The sequence below is a fragment of the Alosa alosa genome, chromosome 20, assembly GCF_017589495.1.
Source record: "Alosa alosa isolate M-15738 ecotype Scorff River chromosome 20, AALO_Geno_1.1, whole genome shotgun sequence".
Lineage (NCBI taxonomy): Eukaryota > Metazoa > Chordata > Actinopteri > Clupeiformes > Clupeidae > Alosa > Alosa alosa.
The window spans coordinates 21,133,676-21,156,012 of record NC_063208.1 but is presented as its reverse complement, the minus strand read 5'-3'; the positions used below and the strand labels follow the sequence as shown (position 1 = coordinate 21,156,012).

Genomic DNA, 22,337 nt, shown 5'->3' with positions numbered 1-22,337 from the left:
CTAGCCTATAGACAGAAAGACAGAACAACAGGAGCACAATAAATCAATAAAACACAGTCAACTACAGTCAATGACTGTTATATAAATGCTTTACAACAGATATTGTTCCCTTTGCTAAATCATCATCAATGCCCAAAACTGTGTTTTCACCATCAATGCCTAAAACTATTTTGGGTGCATGTGTAAATTCCCTAGCAGATGTCAGTAATGGGGACTCTGTGACGAGATCACTGCGCACGTGAATGTTACGCACCACCATCTGGCCACCTGTGAGTCAGATTAAGCGGATCTAGGCGTGACAGCTCACTGCTCACTTAACTAGAGGCTTGACCCCCACCCCCCACTCTCTCTCCTCCACCATCTGAATCTACTTACTTCTGACTCACCTAGGATGCTAATCATGCAGGTGCTTATGGGATTAAGAGTGCTGTGTTTAATATGACTCCCGATGGGAGGGTTATGTTACAGGTGCGTTGATCATTCATTGCACGAAGGAGTCTTACCACATTTGTTCACTGGAAAGGCAGGGAGGAAATTCGCAGGCATGGATCTCAGGCGGTTATTCTGCACAGCCTCTAAAAAAGACTCCTTGATGTGTTCTGTAGTGGGAGGGAAACAAATGACTGTGTGATTTACATCTCAGATCTCAACCACAAATCAGTTCCTGAGCAATGAGAGTCTAGGCATGTCAAAGAATCTATCAGTTAATCTCTTGGAGTCTTGGCATGTTAGATCCAAACCTCTGAATGCAAAGAATCCAACTATTTACTGATGGAAGAACATCTCAGGGTTAAGTACTGACAATTTCATATATTAACAGTGACGTTTAACACTGCTGAGTCTGTTCTTCCATCAAATTCCTTTAAATACAGTATATGTCTTTACGTCTGGAATATAACATGCTAATGTGGGCTGTGACTTCAAGCCTTCAACTTTGCATTTGTTCATGTCACATTTTTCTATACCTGGCATCTGAGGGTAAATCCTGTCGGTCATGTACCCATTCAGGTTCCTGGGCAGGTCCCCACGGATGTCCACCAGCACGCGGGTCTCTGTGGAGGAGATCTGGTAGATGAGGATAGGGCTGGGGTCGGCCAGCACCACCTCAGCATGGTTGGGTCTGAATTGGGGGGAGTCCTACAAAAGAGACAGATAGAGCTGGTGAAGCATTGTGTCCAGTGAAGGTAACCATTACAAAACAAATGTTCAGCGGTTTCCTTTGTAAACTGAATTATTTCAGCCCTACCCAGGCATATTCAAAAGGACCAGACTTTAATCTAACAAAGCAGTAACATATCTTCAATTCAATCAAATAGATTGAAAGCATGTGATGGTAAATAGACAATGTTAACAAATGATCCAGAATATAGTTAACATAGAACTTTGTTATCTTTTATATTTAAGCTGGTTTGGATTAAATATTTGTATAGCCTAAATGTAATAAATCTAAATAAAACACTAATAACAAGATGTGAGGAAGGAGTGAGTCATGATAAAATATTAAACATATTTGTACCTTCATGATGCAGCCTACAAAATGAGAGGAGGTATGTACTTTCCCAGAACCGAGACCTTTCCTGAACTTTGAAAAACAGCCATCAGCCACCACAGTCAAAGGAGCATAGACTGCCTGTTAAAGAATAAATACAGAAGATATAGTGAGAAAGATGTTCAACTGTAACCAAAACAATAAAATATTGACATATCTATAACAATTTTTTGACAGTGTACTGTAATGCATGAGGACAATATTAATTAATACAATTAACAAAGAATATTCAACAATAATACTGTATATGATACACTATCTCATGCATTCTGACTGCTTATATTATTCTTAAGTACAATTGTTATTAAAGTGTATAAGGTCATTCAAAAGGTTTGGCACTTTCCTTATACAGCATAGTGATATGACCCAAGTGATTTTCAACTAGCTATAAATCTTGTTTGGGTAACAGACAGGTTAATTCCAATGTTACGAATAGAGATTATGTTGTTACAAATACGGAATACGTAAGTGAGTTGTCTCACTGGGCTCAACACTCCAAAGCTTTCCCATGTAATGTGTCACACTCCTCTGACTCACTTGTGTGTTTCCAGACTCTTTATCCCTGTACTGGATCCCAGTCACACGGCCATTTTCCTCCTCCAGGCTGGTCACTGTGCCCTCTATGAAATGAACACTGAACACACCATAGGACAGCCTGTCAGTCTCCCACAAATCAGCAACAGTTAGCCGGTACAGCTGACATAACCTTTGTCCACCAACAGAAGTTTGTTGTGAGGTTTTTGTAAGACAAGGACCTAGTGTTTCAAAAAACCTTGTGTGTTTCAAAAACCTGCCCTGAGACTCTCTCTGACACTCAGTCTGATACTGAAACTAGTGATGGTAAAAGGATCATCTTTAACTACAAAAAGTTGTAATGTATAAAGTAAATAAGTGTAAGATCTGCTTCACAAAGAGTGTTAGGACAGAACAGTCAATTAATCCATAGTGTTTAATAAAGAGATATAGACAATCTAGGAACATTAAAGTGAATTTAGCTGTCAAGACTTCACTGTAGACTCCAAAAGGGTGTTCTTACTTGGGCTCAGCTAGTGCTGCACAACGAAGGCCCATGATGAAACGGCCGTGATGGAAGGCTCGGCCACACTGAACCTCACTCCTCTCTTGAGGGTATGGGATCACAATAGCTGTCCCACTCTCTGCGTCATGCAGGACATAGCCATCCACTATGTGAGCATCCAGTCCTTCAACCGAACCTAGGAGAAATTACGCAAAGGACGCACAAGGGGAGTAAGTGGTGGCCATCACCAAAAAATAATAATTAAGCAACAGCATGTCTTAGTGTGACTGATCTTCAGGTGAAACATTAAAACGGCAGTTCCAATGAAGACTAGGGTAGGCTACTTGCACTCACCTTCTAGGCCAAGCTCTTTCAGTGCACGATACCCTCCTGGTTGCAATAACTCTCCCACTATTCTATCAGGTTCTCGGAGATCCCGTTCAATTACCGTGACCCGACGACCATCACGACCTAAAACCGCTGCCATGGCGGACCCCAGGACTCCGGCCCCGACGATAATGACATCGGGGTCTGGAGGAGGCACAGTCGCTGCACAAGTGTTCTCTGCCTCACACGCTGCGCTTCTACAGCTGCGTACCTAACAACCCCACAAAGTGTCACTCAGACCCGTCTACAAGCCACACTGTAATTTGTTTTTTTTGCAGGTCAGCCGTTTAATTTAACATATGGTACACATACGTGCATTTGATCTAGCACTAGTGGAAACTATGAAGAATATGATGCTTCATTAATATCACAAGATGTTAAGCTTTTATCACAGTAGGCCTAGGATGCAAACACGTAAAAATGCCGGTGATGTAGCTTACCTTAACACATGAATCTTCTCCACGACAACATTCTTCTGGAATTGGAGTCTTGGAGAAGACGATATGAGCAAGTGGCAAAGAGGACACAATGTCCACCACCGTGCGAAAAAGCGAGGGAATTTTTTGAATTTGTCCATAGTGGTAAGCAACTAACAAAAGTACAAGCACGGTCGCAAAGAAAACACATAAACCAAAAACAATATCTCTGTGCGTCAAAGATAGTATAGCGTCAAATTTCTTGTAAACATAAGTGAAACTAAAAAGGCCAAGGAATGCCCACATAGCTGCTTATGCTAAAAGTTACACTAGCCTACTTTTAATGCAGGTTCTCCGTAAAGTAGGCTAAGTTAAATTAAGCCTAATTCACCAACATAATAAACCTTAGGACTATCTAACGCAAAGCTATCTATTCCTATCAATGACCAACAAAATGAAGGTAAACCTTAATGGTAAGGCATCTTTCCCCGCTGTCAGGCAACAAAATCGCCGGAGACAGACGCCTGTCTCAAAAATAGGTTGATGTTATTTATAAAACCGGCTCAGACAGCGTGCCAGCCGGTGTGCTAGTTTCAGTGGCAGAGAGCATTTATTATGTTAATCAACCTAGAGGCATCCACTCGTTACGGCCTCTGGTAATTTGTCCCGCCTACTTGGTAGAGATGCCCAATCGTATGGTCGTATACATTTCATATACATTTCATATGATTTACAATAGTTTTCGTGACGTATGTAGGCTACTTGGATCACCCGAACAGAGGCCAGACAGTACAAGAAAGAGCCTGGCTTCAAAAGCACACCCGCAAACTAGGCCCAAGTCTTGCACATTTGTTCAAAAAGTGGGATTTGAGATATTTTATCACAATAAACACTAGGCTACATTATTTTACAATCTGAAGCATTTTGGACTTTCAAAATAACGTAGGTCCCAGCTTACACTACAAACGGCCGAATACGTGGCCTACGCTTAGTCTAATAACTTAATTCCAGGAAGAACGAAATCATAACCGTTTTCTTTGAACCACCTGCTTTGTAGAGACGAGATAAGTGAAATGCACAAAAATGTGTCTCCACGAGGTGGTAGTATTACGCTGTGTTCAGAAGTCAGTGCCAATGTCTTGTAGAGTAGGCCTAAGCTACACCTCATTTACCGAAAAACTAGTTGCAATTGTTGTGCACTGTAAGGCTAAATCTACAATATCATGAAAGATGAACATTTTACACATTGATTACAGTAAAGTGAAGTCTTTAGGGTTGCCACCTGTCCAGGATTTTCCTGATTGTCCAGGATTTTCATGGTCTGTCCAGGAAAATAAAAATAAAAATCCTGGACACTGAATGACATTATTTGTTTTTATTCCACATAAGCAAAGAAGCAGAACCTAATTATGTATTCCCCCTTTTTTCTCAATACTGCCCCCAGGTGTCCACAACTAAAACTGTTGAAAATATAACAAAATAATAATGGTCTGCTATTAAATAAAGCAATTAACTAAACAAATAACTAGAAATTGTCATTCTACTAATTTTAGCTATACAATTGTCGCTTAGAATGAAGGTTTTTATCTTGGGTTAGATGTGCGAAAGGCACCGTTGCTTACAAACAAAAAGGTCGATTGGATGGTCAAAATGTCCAGGATTTTTGTCAGACAAAGGTGGCAACCCTAGAAGTCTTCCAATGCTAAAAGAGTAAAGGTCCAAAATGAATGCAGATATGTTTATTACAATATTAATGAAGTGCCTCTGGGTGTATCTTTGTGGATTTTCTAGATAAACTAGAGATGATTCTGGAGAAAAAGCCCATGTGAGCTTTCTTCTCTGATGAAGCGATGGTGATAGTCTTGTCACTGGAGGAAACTGGTGCACCACAAGGTAAGCACTCTGCACATAGGACAGCTACAAAACACAAACGTTATGATCACTTTATACATTTACCCAGTCATCCTGTAGTTTTTGTAATTTTGTATGCAAAATCAGAGTTGCTATCAACAATGACCAATGTCTTACCTGGATCAACATGAGCCGATGTCGGATTCTGATCCACGTTGATGGATTGCTCTTTTCTACTACTGCCTGACTTTGATTTCTGATAAATTAGCATTATGCAATAAAATGGCTTAAAAAATGGAAAAGGGGCAATTGTAAATTCTAATTATGTTTTGAGAAGCTTTAAAGCATCTACAATGTGAATTATGAGAGGAGCACTACATAAATGTATGCTTTTCTACAACATATTACTTGAATCTAAACAAAACCGTAATTATAGTATCAATTAAATATATTTTACCTTGATATGAAAAAAGGCCTTGATTTTTGATAGTTTTGGTAGGAAACTAAGTGTCCGCTTCTTGGTCTTCTCTTCCTTTAGATTTGGCGAAATAGTGGTTTGCATGAATTCACGTGTTAGGGATGTGACCAGAGACTTCTCAAAACAAGGATCCTCTGACATCATCGCATTCAGGAGAATGTCTTTACTGCCAAACTCATGCATGAGATCATTGTAAACGGCTCTAAATACTTTTTTAATGCACGTCACGTCATATAGACAGGCCATACTTTTCGCTATGCCCAATGCAGCATCAATTTCTGTAATTACCCTGTTAATTAGCACTCTACATATGTCTAACATATCATCAGAAAGTGACTCTTGATCATTCAACTTAGAAAGTAGTCGAATGACTAATACAGTAACCAGGCTGGTGTAATCATCTGAGGTGGAATCCACTGGGTTCAGTGAAGGATAAGGGGAACCCATTACAATATCCTTGCTTACTGAAATCTGCGTGGGATCACCTGAGCAAGGTCTGCCAAAGAGATGCTGTGGTACCGGCTGCAGGTCCGTTTGCCCCTTTAAATCCCCTGTTGTTTGCAGAGTCGGGGCTAGCATGTTCATGACATCCCTCGTCATGACTGTGGTAAGAACTTGTAATGTGCTGTGCAGTATTTGTGAAGGAGATCTCAAGGCACCTTGGGGTACTATTTCAGATAAGGAATGTAGGAAACTGGGGCAAGATGCAGAGGATGAAGCATGTTGGAAAACTCCTTCCACATCCATATTCCAAGGTGATGGAATGTTGAAGCAAGGAAGGAACAAATGCTTCACTGTCTCCTCAGCATAAACCTGCACAATCTGTCTGACAATATTTTTTTTGGGGGGGATTTGCCACTCTGTCCCATGCTCAAAAGTAGAGAATCAGAAGCAGACTTTGTGGCAGCCATTCCTTTTTGGTCCTTAAAGCAAAGATGGTGAATCAGGTTAGCAAGATTGTGCGAGAGTGAGCTCAGTCTCTCCTCACACAGCAATCTCTCCAGCCTTTCCCCCACTGAGGTAAGATCCTGAGTGAGTGAGATCGAACAATCCTCATTCTGCACATCCAGCTCAGCAGAGATGGTGTTTACAATGTTGACGATTGATTCATGAGACATAGGAGAGGGCACATTTTCAGCCATGTCATCCATGTCAATATAAAGATGGTGCACAGGAGGTGCTTCAGCAGGTGTCTCACTAAGGCTGAGGACTGCACCAGGTAAGACCTCAGAGCTCAGTGTTGAAAGTTTGCTTTTGGAAGCAGTGGATGAGGAGGAATTAGCCCTTTGTGGTTCTTTCATTAACTGGACATCCTCCTCTCCAATGTTGTCTATCATTGCATTGACTATACCTCTTATCATTTGGTGGTCCTCATCTAAATCAACAGACTGTGCAAGTTCCTCCAGAATAAAACCAAACACCTTGTTAATAGCTTCTTTGTCTTCGTCCTCAGATTTGGGTTGTGTGTGGCGGTACTTGGAAAATATTTTTTTCAGTTTTCTCTTGAAGCTTTGGAATGTTTTGCAAGTGTTGGACCAAATTGTCTCAATAGCATCTTCAGATGTTTGAGAGATGCTATGTGAAGGTTGTATATCCATATCAGTGCAGTCTTTCATATCATATGAGCTTTCTGGAGTTTCTGAGGCTGTGGCTTCCAAAAGTTTCTGCACCACATCACTCACTTGTTTGACTAAATCAGAAGCAGCATTCTGTGCCTCCAGGGAAGAAATTTGTGGGTCTGCCTGTGAATCTAGAGAGTATGTTAAAGTCCTGACAGCGAGCAATAAAAAACTCACAAGCTTTTCAGCTCTACTTTGAAACTCATCCTCTGAGAGTTTCTGGCTAAGCTTTGTAGGTGATGGGACTGTTTCGTCAGTGTAATCCTCATCGCCAAGTTTTTGAACAGGTGACTCAGCAAAATAAGCTTCAAGTTGCAGAATTATATTTTGGTCTTCAGTTGAGACAGCAGGTGATATATCACACTCTGCATTTTCACCCATCATCTCATCTTTATATAATGTGAAAACCTTGATCAGAATATCTTTGGTGGTGTCCTTGGGATCGACCAGTGGGTGGATGTTGTGCTCCTCCGAAGGGGGATGCTCAACCTCACTGATGGAACTTTGCCCGTCTGTAGGTTCCTTCACTAGTTGTTCATATGAGTGGATTCCCTTAAAGGATATTTGACCAAAAAACTCTTCCATCTTGTTCAGCAAATGTTGATGCAGTTTTGAAGCTGTAGAGAAGAAATTCCCCTTATGTGGCTTGTCCTTCATAGAATGCAAAGACTCAACACAACTCTGCAGGTCAGTCACAAACTGATCTGCCATTATTGACGCAGCAGAATCTACATCTACATTAGGTCTGTCTTGCTCAAATGCTTCAGTGTCAGAAGCCTCTCTTTCCACCGGAAGGAAAAAGAAGGAGCTCACTTGAACCCTTTCTGGCAAATAATGTTGATCCAGTGTGCCACTAGCATTATGGCTTCTTACTGTTTTAAGTACGGCTTCGCTTACAGCCCTAAGAGCATTTGTTTGAAACCTTTCGCTAGACATTTTTTGAAGACATGCCAGGGAAGAAGACTTTCTGGATGTTGAATCAGAGGTCCTTGTGACATTCTCAAACGAGTTCTTGTTGGATTGGTCACTGCTGCTCTCTAAGGTCATTGAAGAGGTTGAAGAGATCAGATCATCCAGTTGGAAAATGACATTTTCCACAAACGTGTCAGCTGATGTGCTTAAGGATAAAGATGGTTCCTCTGACTCCTTAGACCAGAAAGGGGTAAGGATCCCTTTCAAGGCTTCTTTCGTGCATTCATCAATCTGAGTCTGTTTCAAATTAAATTCACCTAAAGCCACCCACCCACTATGTGTGCCATCACTATGTGTCTTTCTGAGAAATGGCCTGGTATGGGGCTGAAGCTGCTCGCTGCAAGTACTGGTTGGTTGAACACCAGAGTACTGAGGGTTCTGAGCAGAAAAAGCATCCGTCACCTGCAGGGCCTCTATTTTTTCGATATCAGGGATTGACATGCTTTTGCGCCACAGAATCAGTGGGTTCTTGAAAAACACCCCGATCTTTCGTTGGACTTTGTTGTAAAGCCCTTTGGCCGCTTCAACAGTCTGATTTTTAAAAGTAATTGGTACCACAGAGGACTCACCGAATTGGGTGTCACTTGCTGTTTCCTCATTTGTAAGTGATTCTCTTGCACATTCAGTGGATTCTATTATAGATGTAATCTCCTCCACAAATGCATCGACGATCATAGAACCAACAGAGTGAACTGGAAGAGGAGAACAGCTAGAGAAAAGATCCTTGTCTTCCATAATGATGTTACTCTTAAGAACAGACCCAGATGGAAAACAAGGTCCAGCTGAAGACGTGGAATGCACTACTTTGACCTTTTCAGTGAGAACATCACTGATAGCCTTCTTTGCCTTTGTGCGGAATTGGTCACTTGAGAGCCTGTCCAATGCAATGCTTGAACCTTGACCTGAATTCTGGCCAAGCTTTTCTTTCTCAGAAACGTTGAGCTCACCAAGGTCATTGGTACCAAGAGTACCAAGAGCAAGGATATCCTTAGAAGAAACACTTTGGCAAGCCAGCATTTTAACAGCCCTCTTCATAGTTGCAAGTAGTTTTTTAGTAGGATGGGTTTTGTCATTTCCATCCAAACATGTTTCCATTTCCTGTATGATGGTAGTCATTGCCTCTGCAGTAGTTGAAACCAAAATGGAATTGTTTTCAATGTCTTCGACAAGGGAAGAAGTCTGTTTTTTTGAGGGCTTGTGTTGTTGAGCCATATATGTTTTCAACTTCAAAGAAATATTTTTCATTAGTTCAATACTCTTGATCTTTTGAAGTGAAAGTGCAAATCTTGATGAGCTTTGCAAGTCTGGGCTGGTCTCGTTAAAGGTTGAGTCTATAGCTTGTGTGACTTCTGTCACAATGGCGTCAATCCATTCTTCAGAATCTGGAGTTAAACCAGCTTCAGTCAATTTGGTAAGATTCCTCTGGACATTGCGCAGGATATGGTCCTTTGTGATTCCATGCTGGGGTAATGAAGTAGTTTGCAGGGAGGTGCTGGACCTTCAGAAAATTACAATAGTTGGGAGTTAGCCCATAACATTCTCTACAAGCTCAAAGGTTTTATTTACATATCCCATTACACAGTCCAGATGCACAAGCAAGCACATACATTACATTCACAAACTTACAGCCACCACCTCTGTCAATCTGCCAGGCCATTGGCATTGGCACAACATACCTCTTTCCAGAAGAACTGTGTGAGCTCATGAGTGGCTCATCACAGGATCTTAGAGATGACCTGCTACCTGCTTTAGAGATGACCTTGGTAAGGACCCCCTTTTTAAGTTTGATGATATCCAGATCATCTTCAATGTAGATTATTGATGGGTTTTTTGGCCTAGTGCCGATGACGTTTACATAGTCATGGCTCTCATCTGGTGCCATCAAAAACTCTGGGTCCTCTCCTAGCCTTCTGGCAAGGCTTGGCATGATGACTTTAAGTGCACTCAAAGTAACATGTTTAGCTACGATCAAGCACACTTCAAGAAAATGTGCCTTTGTCACCTGTTTTGAATGGGGAGAAACCATTTGATTTTGTCTCAACACTGCAACACAACATTTCTGATCAGGAAAAAATCACTCAGCAATTAAGACCAATTGTACTTACAGGGTTGGTCATAGCATCAGAAAATGAATCCCATTCCCTTCAGAACAAAACATTGAAATTGATTACTAACAGTTACTGTGGCTTTAAAGCACCTGTTAGAGCAAGATCCTGGGACTGATATAAAATCTATATATGTACTACACTGTGAGTCACTTAGATAAAAGCACATTTGTGAAATAAATTAAATAATGATACTCTACTGACATGGCTATCTAAAATGGTACAGTATATGCCAAAGGGAAATTCATTGTGGACCCAAGGAGAGCTACTTACTCTTTACTAAGATCCGTAATGTAGTCACGCAATGGCAACATCTCCATCTGGATCCTGGAAGTGGACAGCTGATGGACTCCCATGTGAGCCTCTGCTGATATGGGCTCTGTGGAGGCTGGCTGAACTGCAGATGGAGAAGCTGAATAACATGACAAAAGATTAACAAATGTTGTTAGACATTTTAATTGTTAAGTTATGATGGAACTGTTTCTGCACTACAATGGTACTGTTACCATACTGCACATAGATGTATATACATATCTGTCTATATTGTTTATACTAAATATCCATATTTATTGTCTACACTGCACATAGCTGTACATGTTGTTCATACTACATAGCCATATTTATAGTCTGTTCTTATAAGGTTACTGCTAATACACTGCACATATTTATATTTAATTTATATTACTGTAAACCACCTTCTGCAAACCAACCATACTACTATCTACACACTTTGTATATCAACATTGCACTTTTCTGCTTTTTTGCACTTCTGGTTAGATGCAAACTGCATTTCGTTGTCTTGTTGTCTTTGACAATAAAGTTGAGTCTAATCTAATCTAATGGATGGGGAAAGGGAAATCTAACCATCAGTTGTGATGCTTCTCTCCTCCGGTGCAGTTCTATCCTCATGAGAATCCATTCTTTTCTAGAAAACAATATATGTCTTATTTTAAACATGCACTGCCTTTAAAGCTACAGTAAGCCAGAATTATAAAGGCAAGTTAGCCTGGCGAGCCAGACCCACATTAAAATAAGGTCTGGGCACTCACCGTTCGCAGTGCTCAGTCCGAGGGGCGGGAAAATCAGTTGCCTTTCAAATTCCCTCTGCATGCAATAGGACGCAATAGGATATTTGTTTTCAAGTAGCAGGAAATTCAAGCCAAACCGTTGCAACTCTGCCATCAATCATTATGTTAAGCCCACCAAACACGATTTCAATGACCTGATTAAGTTTCGATTTCTGGAGCTCACAAGCCAACGGAGAGTTAGCTAGACTAGCCCTGGCAGCAAATGTAGCCTACTTTGCTGCCGCTAGGGGCGCGTCTAGATTTCTACGCTAAAGGCAAGTAGATACTGTATGTGTTATAATCTTAAAATTCATTTTAATATAGTAAGTTCAAGAGCATAATATGCCCTTTGTCAAGGCTGTATACCCTATGTCCACCACAACAGACTTCAGGAACAACGTAGAAATACAAAAGCTATTCCAAGGTAGGTTTTTCACACCAAAACTATTGAACTACGATTACATTTTCAGATGAATGTCAGTTTTAAATGGGATGTATTTTTATAAATATTTTACAGTAATTGAGTAAGAACAGAGTAGAGTGGATGAATTTTGCATGTGACATATAGACCAGCAATTGGCTACACAAATGATGAATGAATTTGGCACCAGAGTTAGATATGACAGTTAGATATAGACAGTATGGACAATTGGAATATTTGACCTGTTCTCTGATGTTAGGTAACTGTCTGGTCTTTGTCTAATACATGGCTAGATGCTATATGACTTAAATTAACTGAACTGATATGGATTTTGGTTTGGTTACTAAATAGCCTAGTATCAATTGCATTTAATTAAAAAGCTAGTTGCCGTAAGTTGTTCTACATACCTTGTCGTTTGAAATATCATCCCATTTTATCATAGGCTGTGGGTTAATCAGCTCTGGTTGCTTGCATTGTGGTCTAATGAACTGAAGCTGAACTGAAATGGACTTCTTCTATAAGGCATTGTATGATGACATATTTGTGGCTTTGTGACATCAACATACAGCTTACGTGCATGATGTCATAGAGTCCCGAAGCCATGACGTAGCGTTGCCAAGGCAGCAATTTCACTGGAGCTAAACAAATCAATCTAACCATTGAAATCGCCATAGCGGTGGCTTTTTTTAAAAATTGGAAGACTACCCTAGACCATCAGATCAAATTGCTAAACAAACAGCGTACCAAAATGGTAAGTATATTTTGCCCCACAATATGTTCTCACTTTTGTTTAACCTGCTATAAATTACAGCATATTTGTAACAGGAGTGAAAGGGCATTCTTGTAACCCAGGTAAACTAGGAAGTAGCGTTGCTGCGGTCGAGGGATCGAGAAATAGGCAAGTCAGCATCTGCAGTCATGAATAACTTGCCAGTCAACATTTCTTTTGCAATTAATAGAATCTGTAGCATGCAATTCAAACCAGCTATTAGCCTAACTGAAATAAAACCATGATATCCTATGTGATGGGCTATCTATCTATCTTTTAATTACAAAAGCCAAGGGAACTTTATCAGGATGCATAGTATCCTGAGTCCATTCAATAACTGGCCTTTAAAAATAAAAATCTGCCTGCCTCTATGGGATTTTTAACATAGGGGTTCCTTACTTATGCCCCCTGTTTTTAAGGAATAACATTTATTAATTTACGATACCTGGTTCATTCACAAAGAATATTGGTGTGTTTAAAGGTTGGATTTTTTCCTCATTTTTTAATTGAGGCATTAAGATCAATTTCCAACAGATGATTTATTGTATTCCTCTGGTTGTCTTAACTTATGCAGTTGATGGTTTTATAAAGACACCCATACACCAATAAATAGTTCATGTAGACTGTCACACAATGGTAAGTGGAACATTAGCCACAGCGTTCTTTGCGTAGGGATGTGTACACAAGGATGTGTAACCTTGTGTAACTTTGTGTAACTTGGGAATTACAACAGAAAGGAACACGTTTCAGCTAATCAAAATCAATGACTGGAACTGTCAGTTTCAGAGCTATTATTACCACACTGATAATGATTTTGCTTTTTATTTGCAGCCTACGTTATGCACTGTGGAACGCTCTGCGGATGGACAGCTGTGGAATCCGCAAAGGTCAAGAAAGCTTTTGTTACGAGGGCTGGATGTTCCAAAACATCCATGAAGCTGGGGTAATTTTCTCTTATTTTAAATTATTTCCAATTGTGGTGAGCATTATTGGTGGGCTTTTTATAAAGGGTAGGCCTCTATTGCACTAAAATTATTCAACCTTTATACAGTTAACATCAAACTGTGTAGCTACGAAAGCTACAAAATCACATTGTCATAGAAATGATAGAGGCGAAATTTCCACTAGGTTTTATGAAGATATTTTACAGATGGGCTGAACATACATCAAAAGTAAAAAAAAATGACATGGCCAAAATGATTAACTCACCAACAATATTTGTTGTATGGTGTATACCAGCGATCACCAAATGGCGGATCGCGATCCGAAGTCCGACGTGACGTGATCCTATCCGACCCAGACCATAATAGCCTAATTTAGATTTTCACGTAAGATTTCAAAGCTGCGCTAAATGTTTCGTTGTTTAGGATAACATCATTCACTTCAGGAGCGTCAGGAACCATAATTTCGCTTGCTGCTACTCAGCCAGTGAAATCTGTGAATTCTGTCGAGTCAGTGAGTAAAGTAGCCTACTATGGGGAAGAGACTGATAGCCTGAAACGAGCGAGGAGAGGAGAAACAATCAGATGGATATCTAAGTTAACGATAAGTAAGTTATTTTCAAATCATCGATTGCTCAAAGAGGAGGAAGCTAGACAGCGAGAACAGAGCTTTATATAACGATACGGGGGCAATACCACGCAAAACTGTTACGTCTGTAACGCCAACTAGGCTAAATGTGGATGTGACAGTTTTGCGCAGAATTGCCCTGGACCTCTTCTATTCTGAGACAGGCGATTTTTCAAAGCGCCAATTTGAAGCACCTCTACTGGACAAAGCATATTGAGCAAGCATAGGGTAGGCTAGGCCCATTCAACAGTGAACTGAGACCACAGAATATTTTACGATTTAAGAAGGCAATATGATTGATCCACCACAATCTAGTTAACCCGACATGCATTCACTGCCCAACAGAGTGATGTTCCTTTCCAGGATTTCAGGTCAACATAAAAAAAAATTAAAAAAATTAAATTAAACTTGCTGATTAATGGGTTCAAGGAACCAGCCTTGTCTCAGCTCAAATTTTATTTTAAGTTCACGTTAAGATCTTTAAAATAGCCAAGGCTACTCAGTTTTTCTCCCCAATCACTCTTATCTTGCCTTATTTCTCCTCATTTCGAATGTTGCCTTTTAGGCTACTTATTTTATTTCACATTAAACATTAGGCCTAGGCCTACAATCTTCTTGAATTTCCCCTTGGGGATCAATAAAGTATCTATCTATCTATCTATCTATCTATCTATCTACAACTAGGCTCCATCCATCCATCCTAATATTACATATACACAGTGGCGATTCTAGACATTTTTAACAAGGGTGGCACTAGTGAGGCACTGATTCAAGGGTGGCATGAGGCAAAACATCCAGATAAACAGAAACAGGCTCAAGATGTGAAATTAGCACAAATACATTAGGGAAACCAGATGCAAACACCATACTCATAAATTGAAGGATCTCCAACAAATGGAAATTCACCCCGCTACTGCCGTCAAACAAATATGTCTCATTCAATTCCATGCCATCACAGTGATAAGCCCCAGCAAAACTCTACGTGCTGGTCATCTACGCCCCCAGGCCAACTAGGCGACTTCATTGACGAACTTGACACTCTGCTATCCTCCATCCCTGAGCATGACTGTCCGCTTCTTGTTCTCGGGGATATGAACATCCACTTAGATGCCCCAGGCTCAACGGACTTTTGGCCCTGGTCCACTCCTTTGACCTCGAACTGGTTCAAAGCCCACCCGACTCACAAAGCTGGCAAAGAGCTTGACTTGATCTTCACTTTCGGAACTGCAGCACAGACACCCTCATGGTGCGCCTCTCCATCTTTCTGACCACTTCTTCATCCAGTTCAACGTCAGCCTGTCAGAACAGCCTCTCCTCCTCAGCCCGATGGTCACGTTCGCCCGCAACATCCGAACCTGTCTCCAACACTTCTCCTCTATGGTTGCCTCCGGTCTACCTCCCACTCAACTCCTTCTCCTCTCTGGAGGTTAATGAAGCCACTGACTCGCTCTGCTCCACACTGACCTCGTGTCTAGACGAGCTGTGCCCTCTTACCACAAGGCCAGCTCGATCCAAACATTCTCATCCATGGCTAAATGATACCCTCCGATCAAGGCGCACCAAACTCAGAGCAGCGAGGGAGAGGAAATGGCACAAATCCAAACTAGCTGGCGACCTCAAAACTACCAGACACTCCTGACCTCCTTCTCAGCCAGCATCACTGCTGCTAAGACTGCTTTCTACCATGACAAAATCAACAGCGCTACAGACACTCGAAAACTTTTCTCAACCTTCAAATCGCTACTCAACCCTCAGCTGCCTCCTCCTCCATCCAGCCTTACTGCAGATACCCTCGCCTCATTTTTTACAAACAAAGTGGCGGCAATCAGCAGTCAATTCTCTACATGCCCACTCAACGCATCTGACTCAGATACCGCACTCCTACAACCTCTAGGGACTGCTGGAACATCTTTTTCAGCATTCACGCCTCTCCGAGAGTGAAGTGTCCAGACTCCTGACATGCAGCCGTCCTACCACATGCTCGTTGGACCCTATACCCTCTGAGCCTACTTCAGTCCATCAGCCCGACCATCGGCTCCAGCTATCACACATGTGATCAATGCCTCGCTAACCTCCGGCACATTTCCAACAGCGTTCAAAGTGGCCCGGGTAACACCATTACTTAAGAAAGCTTCTCTCAACCCTGCTCAAGTCGAGAACTACCGCCCTGTCTCACTACTGCCTTTCCTATCCAAAGGCATTGAACGAGCAGTCTCCAAACAGGTCTCTGACTTCCTTTCACAGAACAACCTTCTGGATCCAAATCAGTCTGGGTTCAAAAGCGGCCACTCTACAGCTTGGCTCTGCTGTCTGTAACAGAAGCCTTAAAGAAGCCAGGGCGACCGCCGGTCATCAGTACTCATTCTGCTTGACTTATCGGGCTGCCTTTGACACGGTTAATCACATTATCCTTCTCTCTATACTTTCGCTGACATGGGAATCTCGGTTCTACTCTCTCCTGGTTTGAATCCTACCTCACAGGGCTGGGTTTCGTTTAGCGTATCATGGCTTGGTCAGCTATCCGCACCTCACCATCTGACCACAGGGGTCCCCAGGGCTCAGTGCTGGGCCCCTCCTCTTTGCTATCTACACCACCTCCTTGGGACAGATTATCCGTTAAGCACGGCTTCTCATACCACTGCTATGCAGGCGACACACAGCTCTATCTGTCCTTTCCACCTGGCGACCCCTGGTTTCAGCACGGATCTCAGATTGCCTTTCAGACATAGCTACATGGATGAAGGCACACCACCTCCAGCTGAACCTCTCAAAGACTGAACTGCTGGTCATCCCAGCTAAACCTACCATACACCACGACATCAACATCAAATTTGACTCCCTGTCTGTTTCACCGACCAGGACTGCAAAGAAATCTAGGAGTTGTTCTCGACAACCAACTAAACTTCTCAGATCATGTTGCCTCAGTAAGCCCAGTCATGCCGTTTAGCACTCTACAACATCATGGAAAATCAGGACTTACTTGACTCAAGATGCTACCCAACTTCTGGTTCAGGCAATAGTCATCTCACGACTCGACTACTGCAATGCCCTCCTGACAGGTCTCCCAGCCTGCGCCAGTGAAACCACTTCAGATGATCCAGAGCGGCGGCGCCTGGTCTACAACCAACCCAAAGGGCACATGTTACCCGCTGCTCATCCAGCTACACTGGCTACCTATGGCGGCCCCGCATCAAATTCAAGTCTCTAGCGGCTTGCCTACAAAGTAGTCTCCGGTTCTGCTCCCACCTACTTGAATGCCCTCATACAGACTTACACTACCTCCAGACGCTCGGCTCCTCTGACTGAGCGGCGTCTAGCTCTACCACCCGATGCGCTCAAGCCAATCAAACTTTTCTCATCTGTTGTTCCTCGTTGGTGGAACACACTGCCAGTTCCTACAAGGGCAGGGACATCCTTTTCCACTTTCAAAAACTCCTGAAGACCCAGCTCTTTAGAGAACATCTACTCTCTTAGCAACACTTACAACAAGTCTTACTGATCCTAGCACTCACCAGCCGTTTTAAACTGACAAGTAACTGCTAAAAACAGCACTCACCGACGCACTTATTCTTACTGTACTCTAATGTTTTTTTTAAACTGTCCTAAAATTGTGAGAATTGTTCTAAAACTTACTGTTTACCATGTTGTTAGTCGCTTTGGTTAAAAAGCGTCAGCCAAATGTAATGTAATGTAATGTAATGTAATGTAATGTAAAAACGCACGAATACCTTACTTTCACATAAAATGTCTTTGTATTTGTATCATGTAATTTCATCTTCCTGAATCTCAATATTATGATCACAACAAGTCTGGGCAAATTATTAATTAAATTTTCACGTGGGGTAACTTGTTGCAGGGCAACCATAACCGGTTCCATGTCTTCCGATTAGATGATTAATCATCAGTTTTTTGAGAACTTTAAAGTTCTCAAGAAACTTGAGGTTGGTATGAAGGAGTGTATTGTGGATGTGTGCAAACATTGTGTACGTTGCACATGGTGCAACTTCTTGCAGAACAACCACATAACCCGGTTCCATGTGTTTTGAATTGGATGACTAAAGTTCTCAAGAAACTTATCTCCCTGAATCTTAATATTCTGATCACAACAACTCTGGGCAAATTACAAGTCAGCACCATTGCTGCATTCATTGTTTTGCACTTTTATAATCACATCACCAAAAGTAGGTTATTGGTTTTACCAAAATAATTTGGCACTATTTTTAAACTACAAACCTATAAAGTATTTTGATACAAAATATGATGCCATTTTTTTCCAACTAAATAAAATAAAAATGACAACATACTATTTTGTATTTTACATACATGTATCAGACATACTGCCTATCCCTGGCTGTTGGCTGCAGCAACTCAAGCTAGGTAGTACTGATTGTTTTGTGTTTGTTTTGTGTTTATGTTAGTTTTGATCCAATTTGACAGCTTTGCTATGTTGCCCACCCAAAATTTCTACCAGCCCACCCAAATATAGTAGCCTAGCCTAGGTTAGAACCAGCCCTGCCCTGCATGGAGACATATTTTACGATAATAATGGAGAAAATGTTGGCAAAACTTTAGGTTTTTGTTAACGGAATCTCCCGACCCTCATTCATCTATTTGCGCAACAGCCCGCATTCTGCCTTCAATCCAGCGAGACAATTGAAATAAATGTTTTTTTTTTTTAAAGCTGTCATCGTCATAGGCACGATATTTAGGCTACCTCTGTTAAGCCTACACAAAGTTGCATTATTAAAGTATTTCCTGATCTGCAAGGGAAACCTTTCGTTCCGCCCAGTTCAATTGTGCTGCAGGCCAATAAAGGCAAGTGTGTTTGCCACTTACATTTCTGACGTCTGACACTTCACACGTTCATGTTCCTTAATTAAGGTCTGAAAAAGTCTTAAATTCCGTTGCCAAAGTCTTAATATTTTAAACGAAGGTCTTCAATTTTAATTATACTAGCCTGCAAGCAAGGTGAAATGGGGGAAAAAACTAGCCTGGCGGGCCATCCTATATCATTGAAATGTATAGTCTGGAATCGAGCCATTCACCTCGCTTAATCCAAGGAGAATTGTCTTTCAAACTGCCTAGGCATGCAATAGGCCAGAGCTACGACCATATCCATTATCCGATCGGCAAAGCGGCAAATACATCCTTCTTGAAAGGAATGACTTAAGTGCATTGGGAAAAGCACAAGTCCAACTCCTCCAAAGTTGGCGCATGCGCCGATTCAAACAACCGCTCTTCGTTTGCCATAGCCACCTTCCTTGTTGTTCACTGTCGCAGGACTGTCGCAGGACTGTCACCATCCTGTTAAGCCCGCCTTAAGACTCTCTAACAAAATAGAGCGCTGTGATTGGATGACGTCCACGGCGTCAGCCAATAGAAATCCCTATGGTTTGATACTAGGCGTACAGGCTGAGCAAATTAATTTGCCAGGCTAGGGTGAATCTAAATTTCTAGGCTAGGAAAAACAACAACAATGTGAAAATTCAAAAGGGGGTTGATTAACGTCAGAGATCGTCTAATTTAGTGTTGCATGGTGCACCGATACTACAAAAGTGTCGCAATAGCTATTAGCAGTTGTCACAATACCTAATTTTATTAGTATCAATACTTTTAAGAATGACCGTGTTCTTGTTTGTGTGCACAAGGCATGCTTCTAGTGCCTCCTCCCAAGCCTGTGGCTGTCGTCTTTTCTCCTCACACACATATCTTGGCTGTAAATTGCCATAAACAGCGAGACATGGCTGCTAGTTTAGCTTAAGTGATTCTGTGGTAACACATAATAATAGGCTAATATCAAGTTGATTTGCTCACTTGCACCTCTCAACTTTGTGTTGCTAACCTACCTAGGCTATGAGATGTACGTAAGTCTACTATTGGGTTTAATGTCATTTAGAAATAGGCAGCGCAACCTTTGCAAACTTTTACATCTGGAGAGAGCTCCTTGCTAACTAATTCTGCTAGCTCAGGTCATGGATGTCATTCATAATTAGTGCTAAAATCATTATTGAACATGATCCCTTCTATGAACTGTAGTTTTTTATTTACATTTATTTTATCTAATGACAGACAACAATGAATTGCATCCACATATCCTTATGCATTATGTGCAACTATTATTCACTAGCCTAAAACCATGAGACTGAAGGCTACAGTAATTACTCACGTATTTCTTAAAGTGACATACACTCAATTACACCTAGGCCTACACACCACATTAAAATTTGCCTAGGTGTAATAGTTTAAAAATAAATATTAAGTATTCAAATGACTAAATATGTTTAGCAATTAAGTAGATTAATAGTAATTATGCAGATTAAAAAATACTATACATTAACTGTACACTTTATATGAATTCGAAGGTATATGAAATAGAAACATATGAAATAAGCCATAATTTTCCGTGTGTGTGGAAAGAGTCAAGCAGAATCTAGGATGCCCACTGGCACTATATTCAATATTAGTGATGATGTCAAGGTGGTCTGGGCCCCCAAATCAAATACATTTTTTAAGAATTATTGAAGAAGTATCGAAATCGCAATTCTTGATGTGGTATCGGTATCGAAACAATAATTTTGGTATAAATTGGCAACTACACTAGTCTAATTTCTTAGGATATGCGCAAACAATACTTTGGGTTTTCGCACCGGCAGCAATGAATCAACATAATCAGTCGAAAGGAGAGGACAGCACATCATGGGGAAGTGTTGTTTTAATTGTCATTATGGATTTGATCTGGTGTTTTACAACCGCATAATGGGTGTGATGTAGGTCTTAATTTTCATGTAAGTGGTCTTAAAAAGGTCTTAAAAAAAGTCTTATTTGGGGTGGTCAAACCTGGGGAAACCCTGTAATGGAAAGAAGATACCGAAGGCTTTTTTGCCATATTGAGTTAGCTTTACTTTCTTGTCCATAACTTGTCTAGGTTATGACACATTTTATTGTTCTTTGTCCTTTGGACAGTGCCTGGTGAGCTCGAACAACAAGGCTTTGAATCTGTTTACACCAGATTTGCCCTTCAATGAGACTGAGTGACATGTTCCAGCAATACTCATCACTTAAACCTCACTGATCACAGGAGAAATGTTCCTGTTGAAACCCACGATCAGAACTAAACAAGGCAACGCTGCATTTAGTTGTTATGCATTCTGACTATGGAGCCAGCTCCCAGATGACAAAAAAAATTGCCCAAATTACTTTTTTGACATCAGGACTCTGAACTAAACTATTTTCAGATGCCCATTTTTTTTTTACACTGAATAGGCTTAGTCCAACCAAAACAAGGTTTTGCCTAGTGGTAAGCTGGATAGGGGTTAATCCTAGCCTGACAATACAGTTTACTCACTAGATGAGGTGAGGGAATTCAACAAACTTGTTTAAGCTTGACAAATATATCAATACAATCTGTTTTTCAATTTGGCAACATATAGCAAATGTGAGTGGTAGCTATCACATCCCCCATTCTGTGTTTAAGTGATTAATAAGGTGTGTCTGATCTTTGTGCTGTATCAAAATTCCCACAGTTATGAAAGCAGACGGTCAAACAAATGTCTTACTTTGTATTTTTGAGTGGCTCACAAACTAACAATGTTCTATTTTCTGCTCTTCTCTCCCTCCTCCCTTCCGGTTGGTTCCACCACCAGGATAAAAGCGCATAGATTGACCATTACGCTTTCATCCACCATTGTACACAGTATGGCACGCTTTGGCACAAGTTCAGTTTGTTTATGTTATTGTTTATTAGTTCATTTCTCCATGTTGTATGATTTATAGATAGACTTAAATTGTCATTGTGCAGTTGGTCCGTAATGCAATTTGCTTGTGCAGCTTTTAAAAATAATACTCACATACACACTCACACACACAAAAAAATAAAAAATAAGAATACACATTATAAAAAGAACATATCAAGGCATTAACATGCTTCCATTGCTTGAAGTCCATTTTAAAGTGCAACTGTGCAAGCTCCCATTGCTTAAAGTCCATTTTTAAAGTACAACTGTTTTGCTTTGTTTTATAAAATAAAAGTTTGAAATGCTATGGAGTGCCCTATTTTTTTGACCCTCAAACTGATATCTCAATTGTAACTCCTACTTCTCAACAGTTTCTCATTGCA

At 40.9% G+C, this 22,337-nt stretch overlaps 2 protein-coding genes across 8 annotated transcripts in view; both read right to left on the bottom strand.

Annotated features, from left to right (window-relative positions):
• LOC125285290 (squalene monooxygenase-like) overlaps positions 1–22,337 on the bottom strand; it is a 34,458-nt gene that overhangs the window by 6,951 nt on the left and 5,170 nt on the right. The window contains exons 1-7 of one of the 4 annotated variants that reach the window (XM_048229685.1): positions 3,395–4,325; positions 2,922–3,165; positions 2,586–2,763; positions 2,087–2,183; positions 1,517–1,630; positions 966–1,137; positions 504–599 (exon numbers count right to left, since the gene is read on the bottom strand). In XM_048229685.1, the coding sequence (XP_048085642.1) occupies positions 504–599; positions 966–1,137; positions 1,517–1,630; positions 2,087–2,183; positions 2,586–2,763; positions 2,922–3,165; positions 3,395–3,676 (1,183 nt within the window). In that variant the 5' untranslated portion in view covers positions 3,677–4,325. Of the gene's footprint in view, positions 1–503; positions 600–965; positions 1,138–1,516; positions 1,631–2,086; positions 2,184–2,585; positions 2,764–2,921; positions 4,326–12,290; positions 12,504–22,337 lie in introns of those variants that run through there. The other 3 variants (XM_048229686.1, XM_048229687.1, XM_048229688.1) reach the window with 3 other exon arrangements.
• Positions 5,097–11,479, bottom strand: LOC125285279. Of its 4 annotated transcripts, none has more exons than XR_007192007.1 (8): positions 11,445–11,479; positions 11,260–11,320; positions 10,669–10,807; positions 10,396–10,432; positions 9,967–10,292; positions 5,679–9,788; positions 5,399–5,507; positions 5,097–5,287 (listed from the first exon to the last, which is right to left on the bottom strand). XR_007192007.1 is itself a non-coding variant. In XM_048229657.1 (7 exons), exons 5-7 carry the CDS (start codon positions 6,444–6,446, stop codon positions 5,121–5,123), a joined length of 1,044 nt encoding a protein of 347 aa, XP_048085614.1. In that variant the 5' UTR covers positions 6,447–10,292; positions 10,396–10,432; positions 10,669–10,807; positions 11,260–11,320; positions 11,445–11,479; the 3' UTR covers positions 5,097–5,120. The 4 variants fall into 4 exon arrangements, 2 of the variants coding, with proteins under 2 accessions (XP_048085614.1, XP_048085615.1); XR_007192006.1 differs by having other exon boundaries at positions 5,399–5,477; XM_048229657.1 differs by having other exon boundaries at positions 5,679–10,292.